The sequence below is a fragment of the Cynocephalus volans genome, chromosome 13 (genome assembly GCF_027409185.1).
Source record: "Cynocephalus volans isolate mCynVol1 chromosome 13, mCynVol1.pri, whole genome shotgun sequence".
NCBI lineage: Eukaryota > Metazoa > Chordata > Mammalia > Dermoptera > Cynocephalidae > Cynocephalus > Cynocephalus volans.
The window spans coordinates 32,520,509-32,542,952 of NC_084472.1; the positions used below are offsets into that span (position 1 = coordinate 32,520,509).

At 45.9% G+C, this 22,444-nt stretch overlaps 1 protein-coding gene across 2 annotated transcripts in view; it reads left to right on the forward strand.

Annotated features, from left to right (window-relative positions):
* Window positions 1-22,444, forward strand: part of FHOD3 (formin homology 2 domain containing 3) — a 478,616-nt gene that overhangs the window by 400,989 nt on the left and 55,183 nt on the right. For both annotated transcript variants that reach the window (XM_063076795.1, XM_063076796.1), the window contains 2 exons: window positions 13,627-13,923; window positions 21,440-22,323. In XM_063076795.1, coding sequence (XP_062932865.1) covers window positions 13,627-13,923; window positions 21,440-22,323 — 1,181 coding nt within the window. The remainder of the gene's footprint in view (window positions 1-13,626; window positions 13,924-21,439; window positions 22,324-22,444) is intronic.

Sequence of the window (22,444 nt, forward strand, 5' to 3'; positions counted from 1 at the left end):
AAATGTTCAGTTCATTTAAGTGAATAATCATTTTTCTTGTGGCCATCCATTCATCATCTTGGCTGTCATCATTGTTACCATTGTCTGAACGTCTTTGTCACCTTTGTTGTATAACGTGTTTTGAGTTTCCTCAAGGTGTAGACACTCTTCTAAGTTACCTAATCCACATGGCAGAAATCAGAAACATCTGGTATCCTATTTCCAACTGGCACAGTAGCAATAGAATGTCGTCAATCATCAGCCTAATGCATGCTGGTTCCCTTACATGAAGCTTTGGGACACCTCAAGTCCAGTATTCCATGAATTGGCAGGAAACTAGATTCCTTGTGGTTCTGTGACTTAGGGCTCCTCCACCTCCCCATACCTCACCTGACTGCCACTATTTAATGCTATTTGGTCAATTAGACAAAATCTCTCAGCAATCCTACCCAAAGCCCTACTTGCAGCACCTGCTGTGGGACTTTATTGAGAGTATTTGCAAATCATTGGATTTTTCTGCTTTGCCATATCCCAGTCTCTAAAAATGGGAAAAGGCAAAAATTTCCCTTTTTCTTCATTTAGAGAATGATAGTTGCCTGCAGTATGTTTTCTTGCACCATATTTTGAAACATTAAATAGTCTTGAGTCTTTTTGAAGTAGCCAACGTATAAACCTTAAGTAAAGACAAGGCATAGAATGGCACTGGGAAAGTTGGTAAAGAAGAGCATTATCTGGTCAACACAATGATTTATTTTACAGGCAGCTAAAGTGTCAAGAACTGTGAAGAGTCTAAGACTTTACCCTAATTGTAAACTAGTAAGTTAGCCTGCCACCGTTTTGTGGATGCTGGCAGAAGACATGAAACTTCTGGGTCAGAGAAGAGGAACTTACTACTTGTAGCAATACTAGTGGCCAGAGTATCAGTATTTGTGCTGTTTCCCCAAGCCCCAGTTCCCACAAGGTGAGGTGAATCAAGGGGCCCAGTGAAAGCTGTGCACATACTGTAAGGAGTCTGAGGAGGGGAACCCTGAGCTTAGGAACCCTAAGTCTTTTATAATGGTCCGTAGCATGCCTTCCTTTTGTCCCAACGGGAAATGTTATCTTTATTAGAGTGGGCAGTAAACCAGCCAGCTGTTTGCTCTGGAGAGAGGCACTATCTCCATCTTCCAAGATTATTTGCTATGCACACATCCTTAGAAGGATTGTCCAGAACAAGGGCTAGCAGTGTCTCTGCTTCCAAGACTGTAAAACATGAGAGATCCATAGAGAATTGTTTCCCAACATTAGATTATGATAGTTTTTAACCAACCTTTGCTGTCAGATTTGTGCCCTAAAGTCTGTTTAATGTAAATAAAAAAAATTCAAGTTTTGAACAGCAATTAGCATGCTTGTTCTTATTTAACAAAGAAGAAAGAGGATCAGGAGCTGCAGGACCTGCCAAGAGCAGGTGCTGGGAGGGAACGAGCTTGCCTGCACCTGGAGGTGCTTGCAAGGAATCTGGCTGGTTGGCTTTTATCCCAGGCGGGAGCCTTGCGACAGCACTTCCAGGTGCAGTCAGGAGACTCCATGTATCGGGACAGTGAGGTACTTCAGTCCATGGTACTTTGGACTTCTAGTCAATGACTGAGACCTGGCAAATAGCAAAGGAGAATAACTGTCAGGATCCTTCTGCTGTCCTTGTCTGTGCTGAGAACCTTAGTCACCACTGTGGCATCTCTACCCCTCCTCCTTTCCTTCCAGCATCCCTTCCTTTCCCCTGTCCACCCTGAAACACATTTGCACAAAATGATACAATACCTGTAGTGTAGCCAGATGAGCACACATTGGTTTGCCAGTCCCTAACTGTGCTTTTTCAAGAGAACCCCTGGTTTCAGTGACCCTGTAATGCGTCTTGTCTGCCTTGGACATAACTGCATCTTTAGAGCCTTCTGAGGGTGGAACTTGTCTGAGAAAGCTGCCTCAACCAGATACATCAGGAAGTTCCAGGAACTTTTCATTGACTTTCTGGATCCAATGCTTCTGGATCCCTCTGCAGACTTGATATGTTTTCTGCCTTTCCTGTCGTCTACATTTCTCATTGCTGTTTTCTCAGCATTTTGTCTCAGTCTTCTTCATCGTTTTGTTGTGGTCTTCTTGCTGACCTTTCTTCTGCCTGCCGCTTAAGTGATGGGTTTTTCCACAGTTCCCCCCCAGCTCTCCTCTCTTTTCATGCCACACCCTCTTGCTGGGCTCTTGAGTTTCCACCTGTGACTTTCAGCTAACCCCCAAACCCCCCACCCCCGTTTGCAGAAAACTCTAGGCATGTATCTCCAGCCGTGGCCTTCTTGGGCTCAGAGTTTGTGTATCCCATCTCCCCAGATAACTCCATCTGAGTGTCCTTCAGACTTCTTAGACTTGCCACGTGCTGATCTGGGGGTGGGGGACATTCAGATGGAAGGTGTCCCCATCTCATGCATAAACCCCACCCCCAAACCTGCTTGTACCTTCTAGTCCTCATCTGGGCCATCTGTCTTGACCCAGTCCTAGAAGCTAGAAATAATATTTGACTTCTCCCTCAATGCTCACCCCCACACCCATCACTCACCAAGTGTCTTGTGACCCTTTTTCTCCTCAGCTTTCTTTTCTCTTTCTCTATTGCCAGTGCCTTAGTCCTGGCCTTAACTGCCTCTGATCTGGACCATTTCAATTGCTTCTAATAGGTCTCATTTCTTCCAGGTGTTACCACATTAGGCTCTTGGGTACCAAAGTCATAGAAATGAGCAATGTATCCAGCAGTAAAGCAAGCATCACTTTATTAAAAGAAGAGATAGAGAGCCAGCCCGTGGCTCACTCGGGAGAGTGCGGTGCTGATAACACCAAGGCCATGGGTTCGGATAGTATATAGGGATGGCCGGTTGGCTCACTTGGGAGAGCGTGGTGCTGACAACACCAAGGCAAGGGTTGAGATCCCCTTACTGGTCATCTTTTAAAAAAATAAATAAATAAAAAAGAAGAGATAGACATAGGTGTAAGAGGGGTAGCTACAGGAAAGCTAGCTCCCCGAGGGGAGCTGTTCAGGATTTTTTTTCATAGGGAAAGAAGTTAAGGGGTGCAGACCAGTGTCACTGGAGGTGGTCTAGTCTGTTCTCCCTGGTTGCATCATGGAAGCATGCTCAGTTAAGGCTTTGGTCCTTGCACAGTCTCCAAGGAGGTCGTTGTAGCAGTCACCTTGAACCTTTGTGTACATGGAGAAGGTCCTAAAGGGGTCTTAAGGTTAATCTGTAACTTAATTTTTACAATTATAGTAAACAAGCCTTGGGGAGGGGTTTTGGAGCTCAGTGAATATCTATTCCCCTTTTATCTCAGTTTATTTTATCAGGGCAGGCCATGGAGTAATCATGTGCCCTGGGGGGTCTCAAGACTAAGGAGTGGAAAAGTAGCAGTGTCCTCTGCAAGGAAAATGGAGTCAGTTTGGCTCACAGGTCTAGCTTTACTCCGTCTCCCAGGTTCTACTCAGCAATCTGATCCCCCCAGATCATATCTATACCTTGTTTTTAAAATCCTCTTGTGCTCTCCATTATCTACGACATAAGTTCAGACCTGACATGGCATTCCAGACCCTTTGGTATCCGGTCCCTGCTACCAGTGTCTTACCACCACAGCCACCCCACATCTTATGCTCCATCTGCATTCAACCACTATCAGTACCTGCAAAGTGCCATGTTCTCCTGAGCGTGCCCCTGTGCATGGGGCACCCTCTGCCACTGGGTTCCCACGGGATTCCTACCCATCTAGTGGAAGCTTCTTTTCTTCCCCAGAGCCTCCTTTGATTCCTCTTTTGTGTCTCCCTAACATCTTTTTCTTTTTTGGGAGGCTGGCCAGTATGGGGATCTAAATCCTTGACATTGTTATTATAACACCGCACTCTAACCAACTGACTAACCGGCCAGCCCGTCCCTTGTATCTCATGCACAGTTGGGATTTGGGCTTATCTCACTGTCATGTGATGGGTGGTCCTCCCCTCATTCACATGCTCCTCAGGATATGGCCCGTCCCTGTGCTCACCTTCCGTTGTCTCCCAGTGCTTGAGGCAGAATAGGCATCAATAAATGTTTTTATGAGTTGGTGAATGGACAAACATGGTGGGGGGGAGCAGAAAGCAGATACATTAATATATAGAGATGGCTATTTCCCCTTTACCCGGGAAGAAATTTTCTGCATGGGTGATGGATGGACTTTGACTCTGTAGGCAATTCTATAAGGACTGACTAAATGATGTTGGCCTCAAAAATAGGAAACTTTTGCAGAGAGTTAACATAAAATTTATGAGGCATTTCTTCCTGAGGATCCAACTCTAACAGAGGGAGAAAATTCAGAGATGATTCTTGATAAATTGATAGTTAAGACATTTATTCAACTGACTTTAAAAATACCCCTTGCCTTAGTCCATTCAGGCTGCTATAACAAAATACTGTAAACTGGGTGGCTTATAAACAACAGACATTTATTCCTCATAGTTCTGGAGGCTGAAAGGTCCAAGAACCAGATGCTGGTAGATTTGGTGTCTGGTGAGGGTCAGCTTCCTAGTTCATAGATGACACTTCCTTGCTGTGTCCTCGCATGGTGGAAGGGGCTGGCTAGCTCTCTGTCCTCTTTTACAGTGGCACTAATCTCATTCATGAGAGCTCCTGCCTCTTGACCAAATCACCTTTCAAAGGCCCCACCTTCTAATACCATCACCTTGGGAGTTAGGATTTCAACAGATGAATGAGGGAGGGGTGGGCATAAGCATTCTGTCCATTGCACCCCTTATTTTAAGTGAATTTTATTCCAATTCCAGATCTCCATTTCTTTGTGAATGAGTTTGCAGACAAGTACAGACAAACTGGGTTGTTGGCTAACTGGAAAGCTACATCCATGAGTGACCAGATGTAAGTGAGGAAGGGTTAACTCTTTGGGGTGAGAATTTAAAAGTGGGATTTCTTGTCATACCCCAATTGCAGGCAGCTGGTTCTGGTCAGAATCTACTGGCAGAAAGAGCTAATAATTTTCTTTAGATTTTAGTTGTTTTGGTCTTATAATGTCTTTTGGGCTATGACTTAATAGAAAATTTTAGCCTAAAAAATATTTTAAGGAGGATATTTTTTCCCATCTGAGTTTCCTGTGCCTAGCACAATGCTTGGCATATGATATGTCTCCATAAATATTTATTGAATGAATGAGTTTTGCTACTAATCACATTAGAATACCTAATTAAGAGTAACTACATTCTGCTAAGCCTGAAAACATGAATTGGTCCAAAAACTCAAGCTCAATCAATTTATTTACTAGGTAATATTATTGAGGACTATTCATTTTAATGCTAGCAAATATCTTCTGCTATGGATTGAGTGTCCCCCAAAAGTTTATGTGTTGGAAACTTGATCCTCATTGTAATAGTGTTAAGAGGGTGGGGAATTCTATTATAGTATTTGAAAGGTGGGGCCTTTAAGAGGTGATTGGATCAAGAGGACTTTGTCCTCATGCATGGATTGATCCATTCATAGAGTAATGGTTTAATGGTTTAATGGTTTAGTGGGTTATAAGTGAGTGGTTCTGATGGCTTTATAAGGAAAGCAAGTGAGCATGTTGACTTTCTTGCTCATGCCATGCTTGCCATGTGACACCCTGGTTGCCATGGGACTCTTTGGAGAGTTTCCACCCAGAAGAAGGCCCTTACCAGATGCTCTGACTAGACCATGGACTTCCCAGCCTCCAGAACTGTAAGAAATAAATTTCCTTTCTTTATAAATTACCCACTTTCAGGTATTCTGTTTTAAGCAACAGAAAATGGACTAATATAGTTTCCAAAATAGCAGTTTTTGTTTTGCCATCTTCAATGTTTCAGTCTGAGACTTGACAAGAGCAATAGGGGCTATTGAAAAGCATCACCATTTTGGAATTAGTGCCTTCGTTCTTGAAGAAAGTCTTTTTTTCTGTTTTTTTCTTATAAGAAAGTGAACATCTGGTTAACACAGGAGCTCCATCAGCCATACTGGGCATACAAGGACAAATGAATATTGAAGTCAATCCCGGCTGACACTGTTTGAACCAAGATAAGACCATCTAACTGACTTTAGAAAAGATATTTAAACAAACTCAGAGGAAGTCTTCATAACCTAGGGTTGATGTTTTGGGTTGTATGGTTTGGGTTCAAAATAATGATACAACAATAAATGATGTAATAACCTTAAACTGCTTTTCACTTTCTGTTTATAGTATGAAAAAGATTATTCACACTATATGTTATCAATATTACAGCAATTGGACCTGAAATTGGCTGCTGCTTTTTTATTCTTTGTGGCACTACAGTAGAGTTATATCATACATATTTAACCAAGTGAACTCACTCAGAAGGATAATCTAAGAGGCAAGAGGGGGAAGTGGAAATTATAATTTAAGTAGTGCTTATAATCCCGTCCAACAGTCAACTCAAGTGCATGTCCCTGAGTGAGCATGACACAAGGGCTATGGATCTGGTGGTTTTCGAGTCATTCCTGATTCCCATGTTCTCTTGTAGTATGAGCAACTTGCAGCATCAAATGTGATTTTAGAGTTTAAGGATTTGTATTCAGGAGTAACATGACCCATGAATGCAAGCCCAGTACGTCTTATGAAGTTCCACTGAAGCTGAATGAAAACCTTGATTGTTGGAACTATGGAAGATGGTTATGGGGTCTGTAAAGTGGCACCTTCCAAAGGGATTTGGAAGGTAATTTTGACCATGTATAGTTTTCATCCTAAGAGGTGGCTTGGGCCTGAACCTATTTAGAAAATCTAGCTCTGAAATTTGAGGGCAAAGCTCGACTTAATTTTGAAGGCATACAAGTTTAATTAGACTGTTGAACCAGTATTTTGCAGGTGATAAAGTGTTTTTGTAAAGCTGGAGTAGCTGAGTTTGTACCCATCCTAATGAAACTTTTCCTATACAGCAATGATTCTCAGTTGGGGAATTTTGCTCTCCAGGGGACATTTGGCAGTGTTTGGAGACGTTTTTGGTTGTCATAATGGCAAAGGAGTGGCAGGGGGTTGGTGATACAGGTCTCTAGTGAGCAGAAGCTGGGGAAGCTTTTAGACATCCTACAATGCACAGGACAGCATCCAGCTATAAGGAATTATTCAGCCCCAACTATCCGTAGTAATGAATCTAAGAAACCCTGCTCTAGAGTAAATCTAAGTGAACAGCTTAGCAGGAACTGGCCCAATACCAAAGGCAAAGTTTAAAGAATTTTCAAAGTTGTGAGTTTTTCTCCTGGGACCTTTTTCAGATTTATGTGATTAAACCACATGTCTAAAGTCAATGGTGTTAGTTATTAGCTCTGAACTGGGGAGGTCCCTGGAATCTACAGAATTTCTAGCAACTATTATAGAATTGGGTGGCCCAGCCCTTGGTTTTTTTCATAAGACCTGCCAGAAAGCCAAGTCCTGGCAAAGTCATTGAGACACTACCACAGATTGAAATTGATTGAAGCCATCCGAAGACTTATTAAGTTCAGTTCTTTCTACCATCAGTTCTTTCTACCAGCAGTTTATCTCTTCAAAGAAAAATTGCATGACGGGATTCCAATTGGACACTATGGACGCACCTGTCGGGGACATTGATGGAAGCAGAGTTGGAACGTTAGTGCCCGCCATGTATGTGTTTATTTAGGAATGATTATATACTTCTCCTTTGTGGCTTAGGTCGCCCACCACACAGTGTAACATTGTGATTACCAGCCAGAGCTTTTCAGGTGGGCCAGTCTGGGTTCACATACCTGCTCCATTAGCATGAGATCTGCTTGTCGGCGAGGTCCTGTTGGAAGTAGATGGTATACACTCAGAGGGCTACTTCAGGTGTTCAATGAAGGCACTATTTGTGGAGGTGTGGGGTCCCTTGACCTAAAGGGTGGTGAAGCACCCAGAGCTAACGGCAGTGGGAAGCCATAAACACTATTCCCACTATGAGGCCTGAAGGGACTTGGTGAGTGACTGACACTTGGTAAGAGCCTTAGCCAGGGGAGGGAGACCATGGCCCAGAAATGGTGGCCTGATAGCCTTTGCCAAACTGTGGCCCTGCGTGAAGGGGGTGGGGGCATGAATACTCCAGCTTCTCTTTCCTTCCGCCTTGGCTAGTACCTCCCAGGGGCCGGCCCATGTGAAAGTGAGAGGGTAAGCTGATGCAGGAAATGCCCTCTGCAGAGAGCAGAACAGAGAGTGGGTCTGGGGGAGCAGTCTGAGAGTGGATATCCAGCCTGCTGTGTAGGCCTGGGTAAGTTGCCTAATGTCTCTGAACATGCCTCTGCATTTCTCACATGGGGACATTAATCCTTACTTCATATTGTGGGTCTTACTTCACTTAAGGCCAAGCAGGGCCTGATGTCCAGTGAGGCTTTTGGGATCAGACTGAGGAGCTGGGTTAGGCTTTCTGTAGGAGAAAGAGAACGTGTGATAGTAAGAGTCTATATCTGCCCTGGCTGACTTGGGATAGGGGACAAGCTAGCTGAACTCCTCAGACCTGCTCTTTGTCCCTTTCTTGCCCAGTTTTGTGATATGCATGAGGAAAACACCAGCCACAGTCTCTATCTGACAGGGCAGCCCTTTGTTCAAGAAAAACACAGGTTTTGCCTCTGTCTCAGGGGTTCTCATGTTGATGGGTTCCCATCCTGGCTCCCCAACCCTCTCACTCCTGTAATGACTCTTTCTTTGGGATAAAGAATTCCTTTTAGTAGCTGTGTTCTGGTTATGGGTCTTTCTCCACAGAATGGTTTCCTGTTACTTCCTTCTGAGGACACCGTGGACTCTTCCCTCTTATTTCTTCCACCTTGCATAAATCATCCAATACCATATCCTTTTATTCAGTTCAATTTTGATTTTTTTTTTTCTCCTCTCTTTTATTCCCCCACTCCAACTTTCAAATCTAGTTTAAAGCCCTTTGAATCAGGTCAGTGCAGCTTCTGGCCAAATACATTTTTCTGGTCTTTGCTAAGTGCATTCTGGTGATGCTAAGATCCCATCAGTCTGCTCTCTCAGGCTGTGCTCCAGGGAGACAGATCCCAGTTTTGGAGGCCTTTAATGTTGCCAGGCATACCTTGCCATGTCCTCTCTTCATTTCCAAAATCATGCCCACCACCAGGAGAAGGGCTGCCTAGGCACCTGGCCGCAGTCCTTTTTGAAGGTCCCTTCCTCCCTGTGCAGCCCCGGAGATGCGGGCAGATCATCCTTCCTTCGTCTGACGTGATTGTGGACAAGTGTCCCTATGGGGAGCCTTAGCAGCTCCTGACCTGGAGGGTTTGGTTTATCACAGTCTCTTCTGAGCCTGTGGGGTCCTTACAGGCATGCACTTGGGAGTGGACGCCCTGCGCCTTCCCCCCTGGCCACCTTCTCCCCAGCCTCGGCTTCCTGAGGGTGATCATGGAGCCCTCCCCATTAACAGGTCGTGAGGATTTCAGTAGGTGGTTCACGTGAAGTGCTCAGTAATTGCTCCTCAAAGAGAGCCAGCAGCCTGCAGAGCCCTCTGCTCCCCTTGAATGCCCACACACTTCTGCCAGTTCATGTCTGGGTGGAGAACTTCTCCCTGCTGGCTGGTGTCAGTCCCTTACCCCTGTGTTCTTGTGATGGCGCTGGGCTTCTGTTCGCTTCTCTGGAGCTCCCTCGGTTGGCATTCACCTCGTCCTCCTCTGCCTCTGGGTCTACAGGGCGCGCTTCAGGCGACTCCCCGTTCCACACTGACATGGAGCCTCCCGCTGTGGCACACAGGCATGTCTGAGCTGTTCCAGCACCAAGGATGGTTTGCGTGTGACATGGGGGGCAGGGTCATCTCAGACAAATGAGACGTAACCTATGTCTACCTGATGCAGCTGTCACTGCCCTTAGGGTAGAGTCTCAGGTCCTTTCCTTAGCACACGAGGCCTGTTGCCCTAGCCCCAGGTGGCCCTGTGGTCTCTTTCACTGAGCTACAGCCACACTGGGCGCCTGTCATGTCCTTCAGCACGCTGTGTGCTCCAAATCTCTGTGTGAGCATTCTCAGGCTACTTTTTCCTTCTTTAATTCCTTTTCATCCCTGGAAGACTCTGCTTCAATGTCATCTTGGCACAGAGATTTATGTCCCCTCCCAGACCTTGCCAAAGACCCTTGCCATACCTTCCCAGGGTGCCGTGCATTTGATCTTAGAACACCCATCACATTCATGAGTATTTTTTTGTTGTGTCTGATGGGAGCTGAGAGGCTGGGGTTTCCCTGTGCCGCTTGCACCTTTGTCACACAGAGGCTGTGGCAGGACGTTTAGGATCTCTCTTCTCTGTTCCTCTGTAACCTCCATCACAACAGAGCTGGGCTTGTCTCATGTGTCATCGTGGCTCTCACCACTGACGTTGTTGGGCCAGAGAAAGGCTCATTAAATACTGGGACTAGTAACAGAGGGAAGTAGTAAATACTGTTTATATCCGTAGGTGTTGACAAAGATTTTGGCTCCTTTTAGGACTTTTCCTACAAATTTATATAGTTCCTCGTGTGTGTGTGTGTGGGGGGGGGGGTGTTCATGAGGGAGGTCCTGATGGAAGAGAATGGAAAAGGGAGGAGAAACATTCTGGTGTGGAGTCTTAGGCCATCTTAGGGACTTCCTAGGACAATATTGACAAGAACTGACAAGAACTGACAAGAACTTCGGCCCCGAGACCACGCACTGGGGGCTCCCCAATGTGAGAGAAGGGTGAGGTCTTGACCCTCGCACAGGCTTTTCCCTTGTTGTTCCTGTGTTTGGTTAAACAGCCAGGCCCCTCACTTGGGGCTGGACCACACATCACTGTGGCCCCTGTGGATGGGTTTCTATGTCCTGTGTCCCTCGCCAACTGGTGAGCTCTCTGAAAGCAGGGTTTTGTGTTTTGTCGATTTCTCCTGTGTTGCCTGGTTTACGTAGTGCAGAGGTTGTCTGGAATCTGTGTTTCCTGCTGCTGGACATCTTCATTCCTGATTTCCGCTTGTTTTGCTTGACTTGCATGCATGTGACTGCTACTTAATTTGTTCATCACTAGGACAGACGTCCATGCCACAGATCTGCATTCAGACCTCATGAGTCATGCGTTCTGGGGTCAGTTTGGGAGGTGACTACCTTCCCAGTAGTCATGAAAAAAGGAAGTCAGCCCAACGGTTGGAGTCGCAAATTTAAATGTCCGATTCCATGACATTATGCCTTAACATAGTGGAATGCAGTTGCACTGTTGGTTCCCAAGATTGTGTGGCTTTTCCTGAGCTTGCATGTCCTTTACCATACCTGTCCAGCAGCCTGAGCAAATCAGGGGGCCAGAGTCACTGCTGGAGCAGAGTCCTGTATGTTAAGTGGAATGAAACATGGCAGCGCATACATGTAGGCTAAAGTCAGACTCCCACCAGTCACGGATTCTCCTGCTTCATCTGCCGAGTCTCCTAGGATGGTGGGTAGACTCAGGCTTATGGCAACCAACTGAACCCCTCTCCCTGTCAGTGGTAAAGCCACCAGGAGGCACCCTCGCCAGTTTTCGCCATATGCTCACCAATTAAAACTTCAGTGCATACCAAATGCTAGGCTGTTGGGAACACATTTTCCTTTTGATGTAGCTATTCTGAAGTAAATGTGTGCAAAAACATGTGCTTTCTGTCAACCAAATGATGACACTGCCATTGCTAAAGCTGTGCTTTTGCCATGCTTGTAAAACTAATGGGGTTTTGTATTTCTTTGCTAAATACTCTATTATCAGATGACAAAGAAATTACCATAGATTCCTACGGCACCAATGGAATTTTTCTGAAAGGCATGTTCACTCTTTCCCATTACCCAGCCCAGTTTCTACTTTTAAGGAAAAGCTCAGGCATGTGGGTTTACATGTGTGCCATTTGGCTTGTGAGGGTGGGTTGGGGGGTGCTTTGCTGCCCCACCCCCTCCCCTCCAGTCTTCCCTGGAAGCAGATTCCTGCATGAGGCTGGAGTCCCCTGTGGAAGGTGCACATGTCATCATGGAGGAGGTCCCCACTCCATCCCCAGTTCCTACCTGAAGGACACTTGGGGGGATTGGAGTTTTTCTTCCCTGTGGTGTTTGGTGATTACCCTGAAACATAAGGAAAGGATGGCGTTTCATCCTCTCTGCTTCCCTCCCTCCCCAGCTCCCTGACTCATTGTCGGGGGAAGGCAGCTTGGGAGCAGTGCTGGGCCCAGTGAGTCCTGGCAGAGTGACTTATGCTGGGAAGCTAAGGACAGCTGGGCCCCCTGCCCGGTGAGGCCTGAGTTTCCCTCCCCTGTGTACCGCCGGCGCCTGGCCTGCTGAGGGCCAGCTCTGTGTGCCGCCTCGCCAGCCCATTACCTGAGCCGGCAGGATGCCTCCACAGAGGCATGATCTGCTTGTTCTTGTGAGGTCTGAGCGGGTCTCTCCCGGTTCCTGCCACATGCAGATCCTGTCTGAATTTCTACATAGCTTCAAGTAGTGTGTGCCATGGGCTGGAGAACATGCTTGGGGAGTACACTGTCAGGGTTCCAGCAGTGTGGCCTTACCCAGCCTAAGGGAAATGATCCATCCTCCTCTGGCCTTCACGTGGGGCAGTTGGCTCAGTTTTTTGCATTCTCAATCATTTTGCTAGGTATCCACAGCTCATGGCAAAAACATGCATAAGCCACACGTTGCCATTTCTCTGCTCCCTAGAGGATTACTCAAGTGAGAACATGAGTATGTACCTGGGTACCAGCAACAAATCCCCAATCTAGATAAGTTTACAAATAGTCCTGCGCCCATGAGTGATGCTTCTAAATATCTTTCAAAATGATGGACTAACTTCACATTATGAGCAAGCCTCTCCAAGCGAAGGGTGGCCACACTGGTTTAGCCACTGAGTTCATAAAACATTAGGCTGCTGCTTGCTTTTCAGCTTGATTCATAGGGGATTTTGTTACTCTTTTCTTGAAGGGGCAGAAGGACCATGTATTAGTTTTTCATTGCTGGGTAAGAAATTTCTAAGCCATAGCGATTGAAAACCACACCCGTACATTGTCTCACCACTTTCGCAGAAGTCCAGCACAGCTCAGCTGGTGCTCAGCCTGGGCCGTCAGCCATCACAAGGCCAAAATCAAGGCTGCAGCTGGCTCTTTGGGAGGCTCTGGGCAGAGTCCACCTGCGGGCTCACTCAGGGTGTTGGTAGAATCCAGTTCCTTGTGTTTGCAGGATCATAATCCCTATTCTTTGTGGCTGTTGGCCAGGGGTGGCTCTTAGCTTTGGGAGGCCACCCACACTCCTCATGCCACAGCCCCCTCCATCTTCAAAGCCAGCAGTGATGTGTCACATCCTTCTTGTGCTTCCAGTTTGCCTGACTTCCTTTACTGCTGCTAATCAGAAAACTCAGGTTTTAAAAGGGTCTCCTGATTGGATCGGGCCCACCTAGTCAATCTCCATATCTTAAGGTCAGCTGACTTGGGACTTTCATTATCCTCCACACAGTCCCTTCACAGCAGTGCCTTGATTGCTGTTTGGCTGCATAACCACAGGACAGGCATCTCTTGGCAGCCATCGTTAGACTTCTGCCCATCACAGAGCAGCACAGAGGTCAGACTCAGATCCATTCCCACATCTCACTGACAATTCTAAGAAATCCATGTTGTCAACATAACCTCCATTGTTGTCTCCACCAGCGAGTGCTGGGCATCCTGAGCCCGAACCTGAGGCAGAGCCAGGAGCAGAGGCAGAGGCGGGGCAGGTTGTGGACGAAGCCGGCCAGGACTTAGCCTCTGCCGGAGAGGGAGCAGAGGACGAAGTGCAGCCGGCGCTGGAGCATGAGCCAGAGGAAAGCGCCTCCCTCAGTGAGAAAGAGAGGAAGAACGAGGAGGTGAACGAGAGGGACAACTGCTCCGCCTCCAGCATCTCGTCCTCCAGTAGCACATTGGAGAGGGAGGAGAAGGAAGACAAACTCTCCAGGGACGGGGAGACTGGTAAATAAGGCCCCTTGGCTCATTCAGCACGTTCCAAGGAATCCTGGGGCAGAGGACCTGGTTTGCTGTACAGCCTGTCCCCAGCTTGGCCTCTGGGGTGACCTGCTGGCTCAGCTCACTCACTGGGCTGTGTCACCCCATGTCTGGAGGTGAGGACTGTGGCCACACTGTCAGCCAGCCAGCAGTCTCCTGCCCCATGGGAAAGTGGCCCCTGACCCTCTGCCATGCTGTTGTATTCACGACTCCCAAGCGTGGAAAAAGGGCCCAGATAATGAGAGCTTTTCCTGAGCAATAAGCCCTGAAAGAGAAACTCCTCTCTTCCCTCTAATTGTTTGTTAATAATGTAAGTGTAGCTTTTTTTCAGTTTCTGATTTAAGTTTAGAGATGTGTCATGTTGTTATCTATTCCCTTAAAAGATTTTTTTAAATGAAGCGTGTGAAATCATTATGGTTGGACATTTCAGACTGGAACAGATGTGTTAAAATGAATTGAATGAGTACTTCCAAAAATTGTGGTTCGCTGTGCTCTGAGGTCAATTTGATGTGCTATACTGGGATATACTGAAGTTGTTTTCTACATTAAACTCAGGACCACTCTTTTCTTTAGTATAAAGTGCTAAATATAGAATTATATCTTTTCAGTATTACACTTGATATTCATTTAGTTCACCTGTGGGTGGTGACTTTACAATTAGGGACCGAATGGAGTGTTAGATTATAGGTTTGGCCTAAAAGGATCTCACCAGGGACTTGGGGAGTGTACCACAGAGGGTTATAGAAATTGTAAATGATTCATATAATCTGTGAGACCATAAAGTTGGTTTTCCTACCCGTGACTTGTATGCTGTCAGTGGTACCCATGACTTGTAGGCTGTTGCCTTGCTCAACAAACACTCCTCTCCAGTGGTGTCATGTCTTATGGGCCCCCCTTCATCAAGCTGTGTATGAGTGGCGCACACTCGAGAAGCTACGTCTTGGGCCCAAACAGCAGCATGAAGGCTCCATGAGGACTTGCCAGCTGGAGCCATAACCCATGTCTGGCTTGTTAGTTCCCAGATTAAAAATACATTGTCTCTGAAACAGATGAGTAAATGAAAATTGAATGAATGAATGAAACCACAAAAGACCTGTCAGTGAATGGCTTAGTCTAAAATACTTACTATTTGAGCTTTCCCAGTTAGAACATACTACTAGATTTTATTCTCTGTAGTGCTAGTCACTGTGTTGCAGTAGAAAATGAGGAGTTAAAGACTTTATTAGTTTATATCTCAGGAATTATTGCATTGAAAAACTTGTGTCTTTGGTCGCAAATATATGTGCTCAGAGGTGTTACATACTCATACACTGATATTTACTGAACTTCTTTCAAAGCCAGATTAGTGTTAGTCTCCCAAATTTGACTTGTTGTTATGCACATTTAATGTAATTATGGTCATAGTACAGGGTGTAGGGTAAGTCTTCTTGATCAGTTTGGCCTTATTTATTATGAATAGTTTTAAGAATTATTCTTCATCTCTGGATTTAGCAGACCTGAAGCATATCAACAAGTTGGATTAGTACAACTAAGCCAGGGAACAGAATTTTCTTGGATCAGATTGTCCAATATTCTTCCAAATAAGGACAACTTTCCAAAAATGGAGATTTTGCTCCCAGTGAAGAACCAATGACTTTCTATCAAAAGTGGATAGTGTTCAAGTGTACAGACTCAGGAATTAGGGCTTTTCAGTGATTTTTCTGCTTCACTCTGGTGCTGTTAAGAGATTTGATTATGTTCATTGGCTGTAGCTTACTGGTTATTAAGAAATCCCACTGCTCTTAGGCCCCATCAGCAGTTGTGGAGTCACGGCAGCTCTGTCATAATAGCTCTTGCTTTTCAGAATGTTGTCAATTAAATCACAAAGGAACCTTAGAGATGATTAAAATTATTCTCAATCTCATTTCTAGTAATTTTGTCAAAAATGAATTTGTAGGGCTTTAAAGAGACTCAACTTATTCCATTTGTGTGGTTTGGTTTTTTGTGTGTCTTGTGTTTTGCTCTGTGGCGTTAGTGTGAGAACCTTCATCATAGCATTCATCACACTTTGTTATGATTACTTGCATCATTTGCCTTTGTTTCCACTTGAATGTAAGCTTTGTGAAGATGGGAATGTCTGTTGTATTCACTGTGAGTCCTTATATTTCCTAGCTGAGTGCCCAGAACATAGTAGGGTCTCACAAAACCATCAGTGAATAGATGAATGAGAATATGTCTGTCTGTGATGGGAAAACTCCATTCCTCCTGGGTCCTCCCTCTTAAAAATGAATATTGCAAAACCGTGGGCATAACAGAACAATCAATCATAGGAGGACTCTGAAAGTTGAAAGAAGGCAGTAGGCTGCCTAGGAATTTCAGGACTTAAACGACATGACAGTGAAGCTCCAAATAAAGCCTACCCTAGCCAAAAGTTTGGGAATCAGATTGCCTAACAGAAAAGAAAAGCTTTTTGGCCATTAATACTTGTACTCGTCCTTCCTAGACAAGCACTAATGGAAAATCTGACCCAGAGTCAGTGGGGACCAACAGGGAGCTGAGCCTCCAACCTTCACTCAGAGGCAACGAGGCAGTGCGAGCCAGTGGTCCACCTTCTCTGCCCATCTGCAGTGAGGCGGTGTGAGCTCGTGGTCCCATTTCCTTGTTCATCTGCAGTGTGAGACAACACTCATTTAGGGGTGGTAACAGCAGGACCTGAACATCCACCTCCACCAAAGCCAGCAGGAAGGGGCACCTAAAAAGGGTGACTGTCTGCTAAAAGAGAAGATTAGGTAGATGCAAAGTACAGCAAATAATACCCAAAATGTCCAGGATACAATAGAAAATCACTTATCCCATCAAAAACTAGGGCAATCACAATTTGAATAGGAAAATACAATCAACAGATGTCAACACTGGGATGAGCAAGATGTTGGAAGCTTGTGACAAGGATTTTGAAGTAGCCATCATAATAATGCTTCAGTGAGCAGTTACTAACAGGAAATGAAAAAATGAAATATCTTAGTGAAGAAATGGAAGATAAAAGAAAAGAACCAAAAGGAAATTATAGAACTGAAAAATACAATGAACAAAATAGCATACTCACTGGATGGGCTTAATAGTAGATTGGAGACAGCAAAGGAAATAATACAAAAACATATCAGTAGAAATTACCAAATCTGAATAACAGGGAAAAAATAAATTGAAAAAGATGAACAGAGCTTCAGGGACCTGTGGGACCATGAGAATAGATCTAACATTCATTTCATTGGAGTCCGAGCAGTAGCAGAGAAAAAGTGCAGTGCTAAAAAATGCTTGAAGAAATAAGGCCCCAAACTTTCCAAATTTGTCAAAAGGCATAAACTTACAGATTTAAGAAGCTGAGCTAACTCCAAACAGGATAAATTCAACGACATCTGTACTGTGACAAATGACAATCAAACTTCTGAAAACTACAGACGAAAAAAATGAAAAAAGAGGCTAGAAAGAAACAACATATTCATTACAGGGAAGTAATCAGTTCAACTGACAGCAGATTTCTCATCTGAAACCACGTAGGCCAGCAGGAAGGGGCACAGTGTTTTTCAAGTGCTGAAAGAAAAGAGCTATCAGCCATCAATTCCATACCCAGCAAAAGTATACTTTAAGAATGAAGGGAAAATAAGGACATTCTCAGATGAAACTAAGCAAGTGTGTCACTAGCTGACATCCCCTTAAAGGAAGACTAAAGGAAGTTCTCCAAACAGAAAGGAGGGGACAGAAGAAGGCTCCGAACTTCAGGAAAGAACGAACAACACAGTGGGTGAAGACAGGGTAAATAAAATAGACTTTCTCCTCATAGGTTTCTTAAATCACATTTGATGGTTGAAGCAAAATTATAACACCATTTGGTGTAGTGCTCTATGTATGTAGAGGAAATAAGACAATTAGATTTCAAATGTGGGGAAGGTAAAAGGATCTGAATGGAAATAAGGTATCTGCACTTCAAAGTGGTGAAATATCACACTAGTAGACTGGTAAGTTAGTGTGTGTATTGTAATACCTAGAGCAAGCAGTAAGAACACCGTATGAAGCAATGTACTTAAAAACACTATAGGTAAATCAAAATGAAATTCTAAAAAATGTTTGGGTAACTCAGAGGAGACCAAGGAAGGAAAAACAGTAGTTGAAACAGAGGGAACACACAAAACAAATAAAATGGCAGACTTACGCCCTCACATGCCAATTGCTTTAAGTGACAGATTGGCAGAGTGGATTAAAACAAACAAAAAAATGACCCAATTGTATGCTGTCTATAAAACTCTTTTCAAACATAACAACATAGGTAGACTGAAAGTTAAAAACTGGGAAAAGATATATCATGTACGTATTAAGCAAAGAAAAGCAGGAACGGCAATAGTAATATCTGATAAAGTAGACTTCAGAGCAAAGGAAATTACTGAGGACAAAGGGACACTACAAAATGATGAAAGAAGACGTAAATGAATGAAGAGAACAAGCAAGAAAACCAGCATTTAAAAATATTACCTGATTATGCTCTTTTCCCTGTTGCCAAAATAAGAAAATGCCAACATTCCCCAGTAAATGGAGAAAGAGCCGGACAGTCTGTTCCGAAAGATCGGCCACTTTATCTGCTGTAGCCTCCTGGCATCAGAGCAGTGTCCCTGTTTACAGGACTGTCTGTCTAGTTGTGAAGACTACAGGTGACCAGATTTCTCAGTCATATCCTCAAATTCCATCTCATAGCTAAGTGTATTTTGTTCTTAAAACCTAAAAGAGGGGGTTTGAGAGCTCCCTGTTCTGGTATTAAGGGGGCCTCAGGTTAGGTCAGGTTAGATCACTGCTGAGCAGACCACAAAGAACAGAGCCCCAGGGAGGTCGCTTGTGTTCCCCCAGTAAATGCCTCCTCTGAGACCAAGGCAGGGCCATGTGGCTAGAGCCAGTGTCCTCCCTCAGCAGGTTGGAGGGGTGCTGTCCTTCAGCTGAATGGCACTCCTGAGGCTCACCTGCACAGCCTCGATCTCCTGCCACATCCCGACACGAGTGTCCACAAAAGCGCTGTGTGGCTGACGGAGCTCACGTCCTGAAGCGCCCACGGCACAGCCCTGCTAGCTCCGAGGAAGCAAACCCAGCAGAATAACGTTCCTGCTGGTTCATTCCTTAGTCGTTATAGGTGCTGGGGATACAACAGTGAGCAAGACAAACCTGAGTCCTGCTCTCGTGGAGTTCACATCCCATGAAGAAGGTGACTGAACAAATAATTATAACCATTCCAGAGACAGGATGAAGGCAGACAATAAAAAAGTAAAATGTGTGGAAGATTAGACAGTGATAAGAACCGTGATGAAAAACGGAGCAGGAAAACATGATAAACAGTGCTGCAGGGAGGGAGAGTACACAATTTTAAATAAGGTCTCCAGGGAAGATTTCACTGAGAAGATACTATTTGAGCAAAGACCTAAAGGAAGTCAAGAAGCAAACTGTCATTAACTGGATATAGTTTGTCCCAGGAGGGGCAAAGGCCCTGAGGCCAGCTCATGCCCAACTTCTGGGAATGGGAAGAAGCTACTATAGCTAAAGGGGCTTAGGTATGTGTGTCTGGGGTGGTGGGGTAGGTGATAAAAGGCCTGGGACATTGTGACATTGGCTTCCTTTCTCAGTAAAATGTGGTGCCGATAGAAGACTTTGAGCACAAAGATGTGATCAGACATTTTAATACTGCACGTGGCTGTTGTGGTAAGAATAGACTGTCATAGGCAAGAGTGGAAGCAGAGAGACCAGCAGGGACACCCCTGCAGTGCTGTAGGCAAGTACCCATGCCTGCGTGGACCAGGGTCATGGCAGTGGAGGTGATGAGAAAAGTGGCCGGGATTCTTGATACAACGTGATGGTTTAGTCAACAGGATGCCCTGCTGCATTTGATGTAGAGAATGAAAGATCAGGAGGCATCAAAGATGACTCTGAGGGATTTGGAATTAGCAACGAGACCAAGTTTCCATAGCAGAGACAGGAAATGGCTGCAGGAGAAGCAGCTTCGATGAGGGTGGGGACAGATCTGTTTATGGATGGGATTTAAAGCCCTGAGCCTAGAGGAGATGATAACTGAGAGAGTGCGTAGTTGCAGAGAAGAGGTCTGAGGCCATTTAAAGGTTGAAGATAAGGAGGAAGCAGCAAAGGAGACTGAGAGGCGGTAGCCAGGATGAAAGAAGCAAACCAGGTGAGTGCGAAGCCCTGGAAGCTCGTGCAGGATGTGTATGAAGGAGGAGGAGTGGATTGGCTGAGTCTAGCACCCTGAGAAAATCACTGGTCACCTGGACAGGAGCAGCTTTGGAGGGTGGTGTGAGAGGAAGCTCCACTCAACTGGGTTTAAGAGAGAATAAAAAGAAATTAGAGGGCCGACCCCGTGGCACACTAGGGAGAGTGCGGCGCTGGGAGCGCAGCGACGCTCCCGCTGCGGGTTCTGATCCTATATAGGAATGGCTGGTGTGCTCACCGGCTGAGTGCCGGTCACGAAAAAGACAAAAAAAAAAAAAAAAAAAAAAAAAAAAAAGAAATTAGAGACATTGGGCAAAACAACTCTTATGAGCAGTTTGCTATAAAGGAAAGGAGAAAATTTGGGTGATAGCTGGAGGGATAAGTGGGGTCAAGAGAGTTTTGTGTGTTTTTTTAAAGAATAGGAGACATTATACCATGTTTATATGCCAGTGGGAAGGACCTAGGGTGAGGAGCATGGGAGATGCAGGACAGGGAATCGCTGGAGCAGTTTCCTAATGCCCAAGTGGAGTGGCTGACCTCTGCTAAGAGGGACCCTTTCTGGGAATCACAGGAGGGAAGCCATGTGCTGGGGTTCAGGTGCAGGTGGGAGGGTGGAGGTGGAAGGGAGGCTCTGGAAGATCTCTTCTGATTTTACCTGTAAAGCTGGTGAACTAGGAAGCTGGGCCATTCCTGAGGATGAGTTGGGTGGGAGGTTAAAGTCGTCCAGGGGAGGGATGGATGAGATTGTGAGGCAGCACTAAGCTCCTGCAGACCAGCAGCTGTGAACTTAAAGGATGGCCAGTGGCATGGGTTGTGTTTCTCCAGGTGCTTTGAGTTGCAGTGGTGCAGATTCAGAGCAGGGAAGCAAAACGGAGGTAGCTTTACAGCCTCTCCAACACCTGCCGTGGGACTCCCTAGGTCTAGTTAGAATAGACGTCCCTTAGCTCCCTGTGGCTGGGTGGTCCTGACCGGCTGCCATGGGTGGGCAGGGAAGATGAGGAAAATTTCTTCTATGACCCCAGGTGGGAGCCAGGAGCAGTGTCATACCTGGAAGAGTCTGAGGTCTCGGAGCGGCTCTTCTTGGTCAGGAGTGTCTTGTTAGTCACGACTACCTTCTGCTTTAATGGCTTTATCTCAGCATCTTCTTCGAAGTCCCTCCTTGTCTCAAGCTCACTTAGTACCTAATTGGCTTTCTCGTAGTATTGAGGCCCCCTGGCTACTTTCTCATGTTTTTCCTCCCCTGTACTTTCAGGTTTGTGGTCTGCGGGCATTCAGGATGCAGGTGTAAATGGACAGTGTGGCGACATACTCACCGACAAACGCTTCATGCTGGACATGCTGTATGCCCATAACAGAAAGTCTGCTGATGACGAGGACAAGGAGGAGGGCGGGACCGGGAGGACTGAGCAGGAGGCAGAGGCGGTAGCCAGCCTCGCCGCCAGGATATCCACCCTGCAGGCCAACTCCCAGGCCCAGGAGGAGAGCATCAGGAGGGTGGACGTGGGCTGCCTGGACAACCGGGGCAGCGTGAAAGCATTTGCTGAAAAATTCAACAGTGGGGACCTGGGGAGAGGCTCCGTCTCCCCAGATGCCGAGTCCAGTGACAAGGTGCCCGAGACAGCACCAGGGCAGCTGAAGACGGAGTCCGATTACATCTGGGACCAGCTCATGGCCAACCCGAGGGAGCTCAGAATCCAAGACATGGATTTCACCGACTTAGGGGAGGAGGATGACATTGACGTCCTGGACATGGACCTGGGTCACAGGGAGGCCCCGGGGCCACCACCTCCGCCCCCACCCACCTTTCTGGGTCTGCCACCCCCACCCCCTCCACCCCTGTTGGACAGCGTGCCCCCCCCTCCAGTCCCCGCTAATTTATTGGCTCCTCCTCCTCCAGTGTTAAATGCTCCTCAGGGCTTAGGGTGGTCCCAGGTACCCAGGGGTCAGCCCGCATTCGCTAAGAAAAAGAAGACCATCCGTTTGTTCTGGAATGAAGTCCGGCCATTTGAGTGGCCGTGTAAAAACAACCGACGCTGCAGAGAATTCCTGTGGTCGAAACTGGAACCCATTAAGGTGGACACTTCCAGATTGGAGCACCTGTTTGAGTCTAAATCCAAGGAACTGTCTGTCACAAAGGTACTGCGAGTCCCCAGCATGCTTCTTGATTTGCAGTTGGGTAGGGCTGAAGAGAGATTTGTTCTGTATACATACTCTTTTTTTGTGTTGCTTTTGCTATTTGATGAAAGTCCATTGGTAT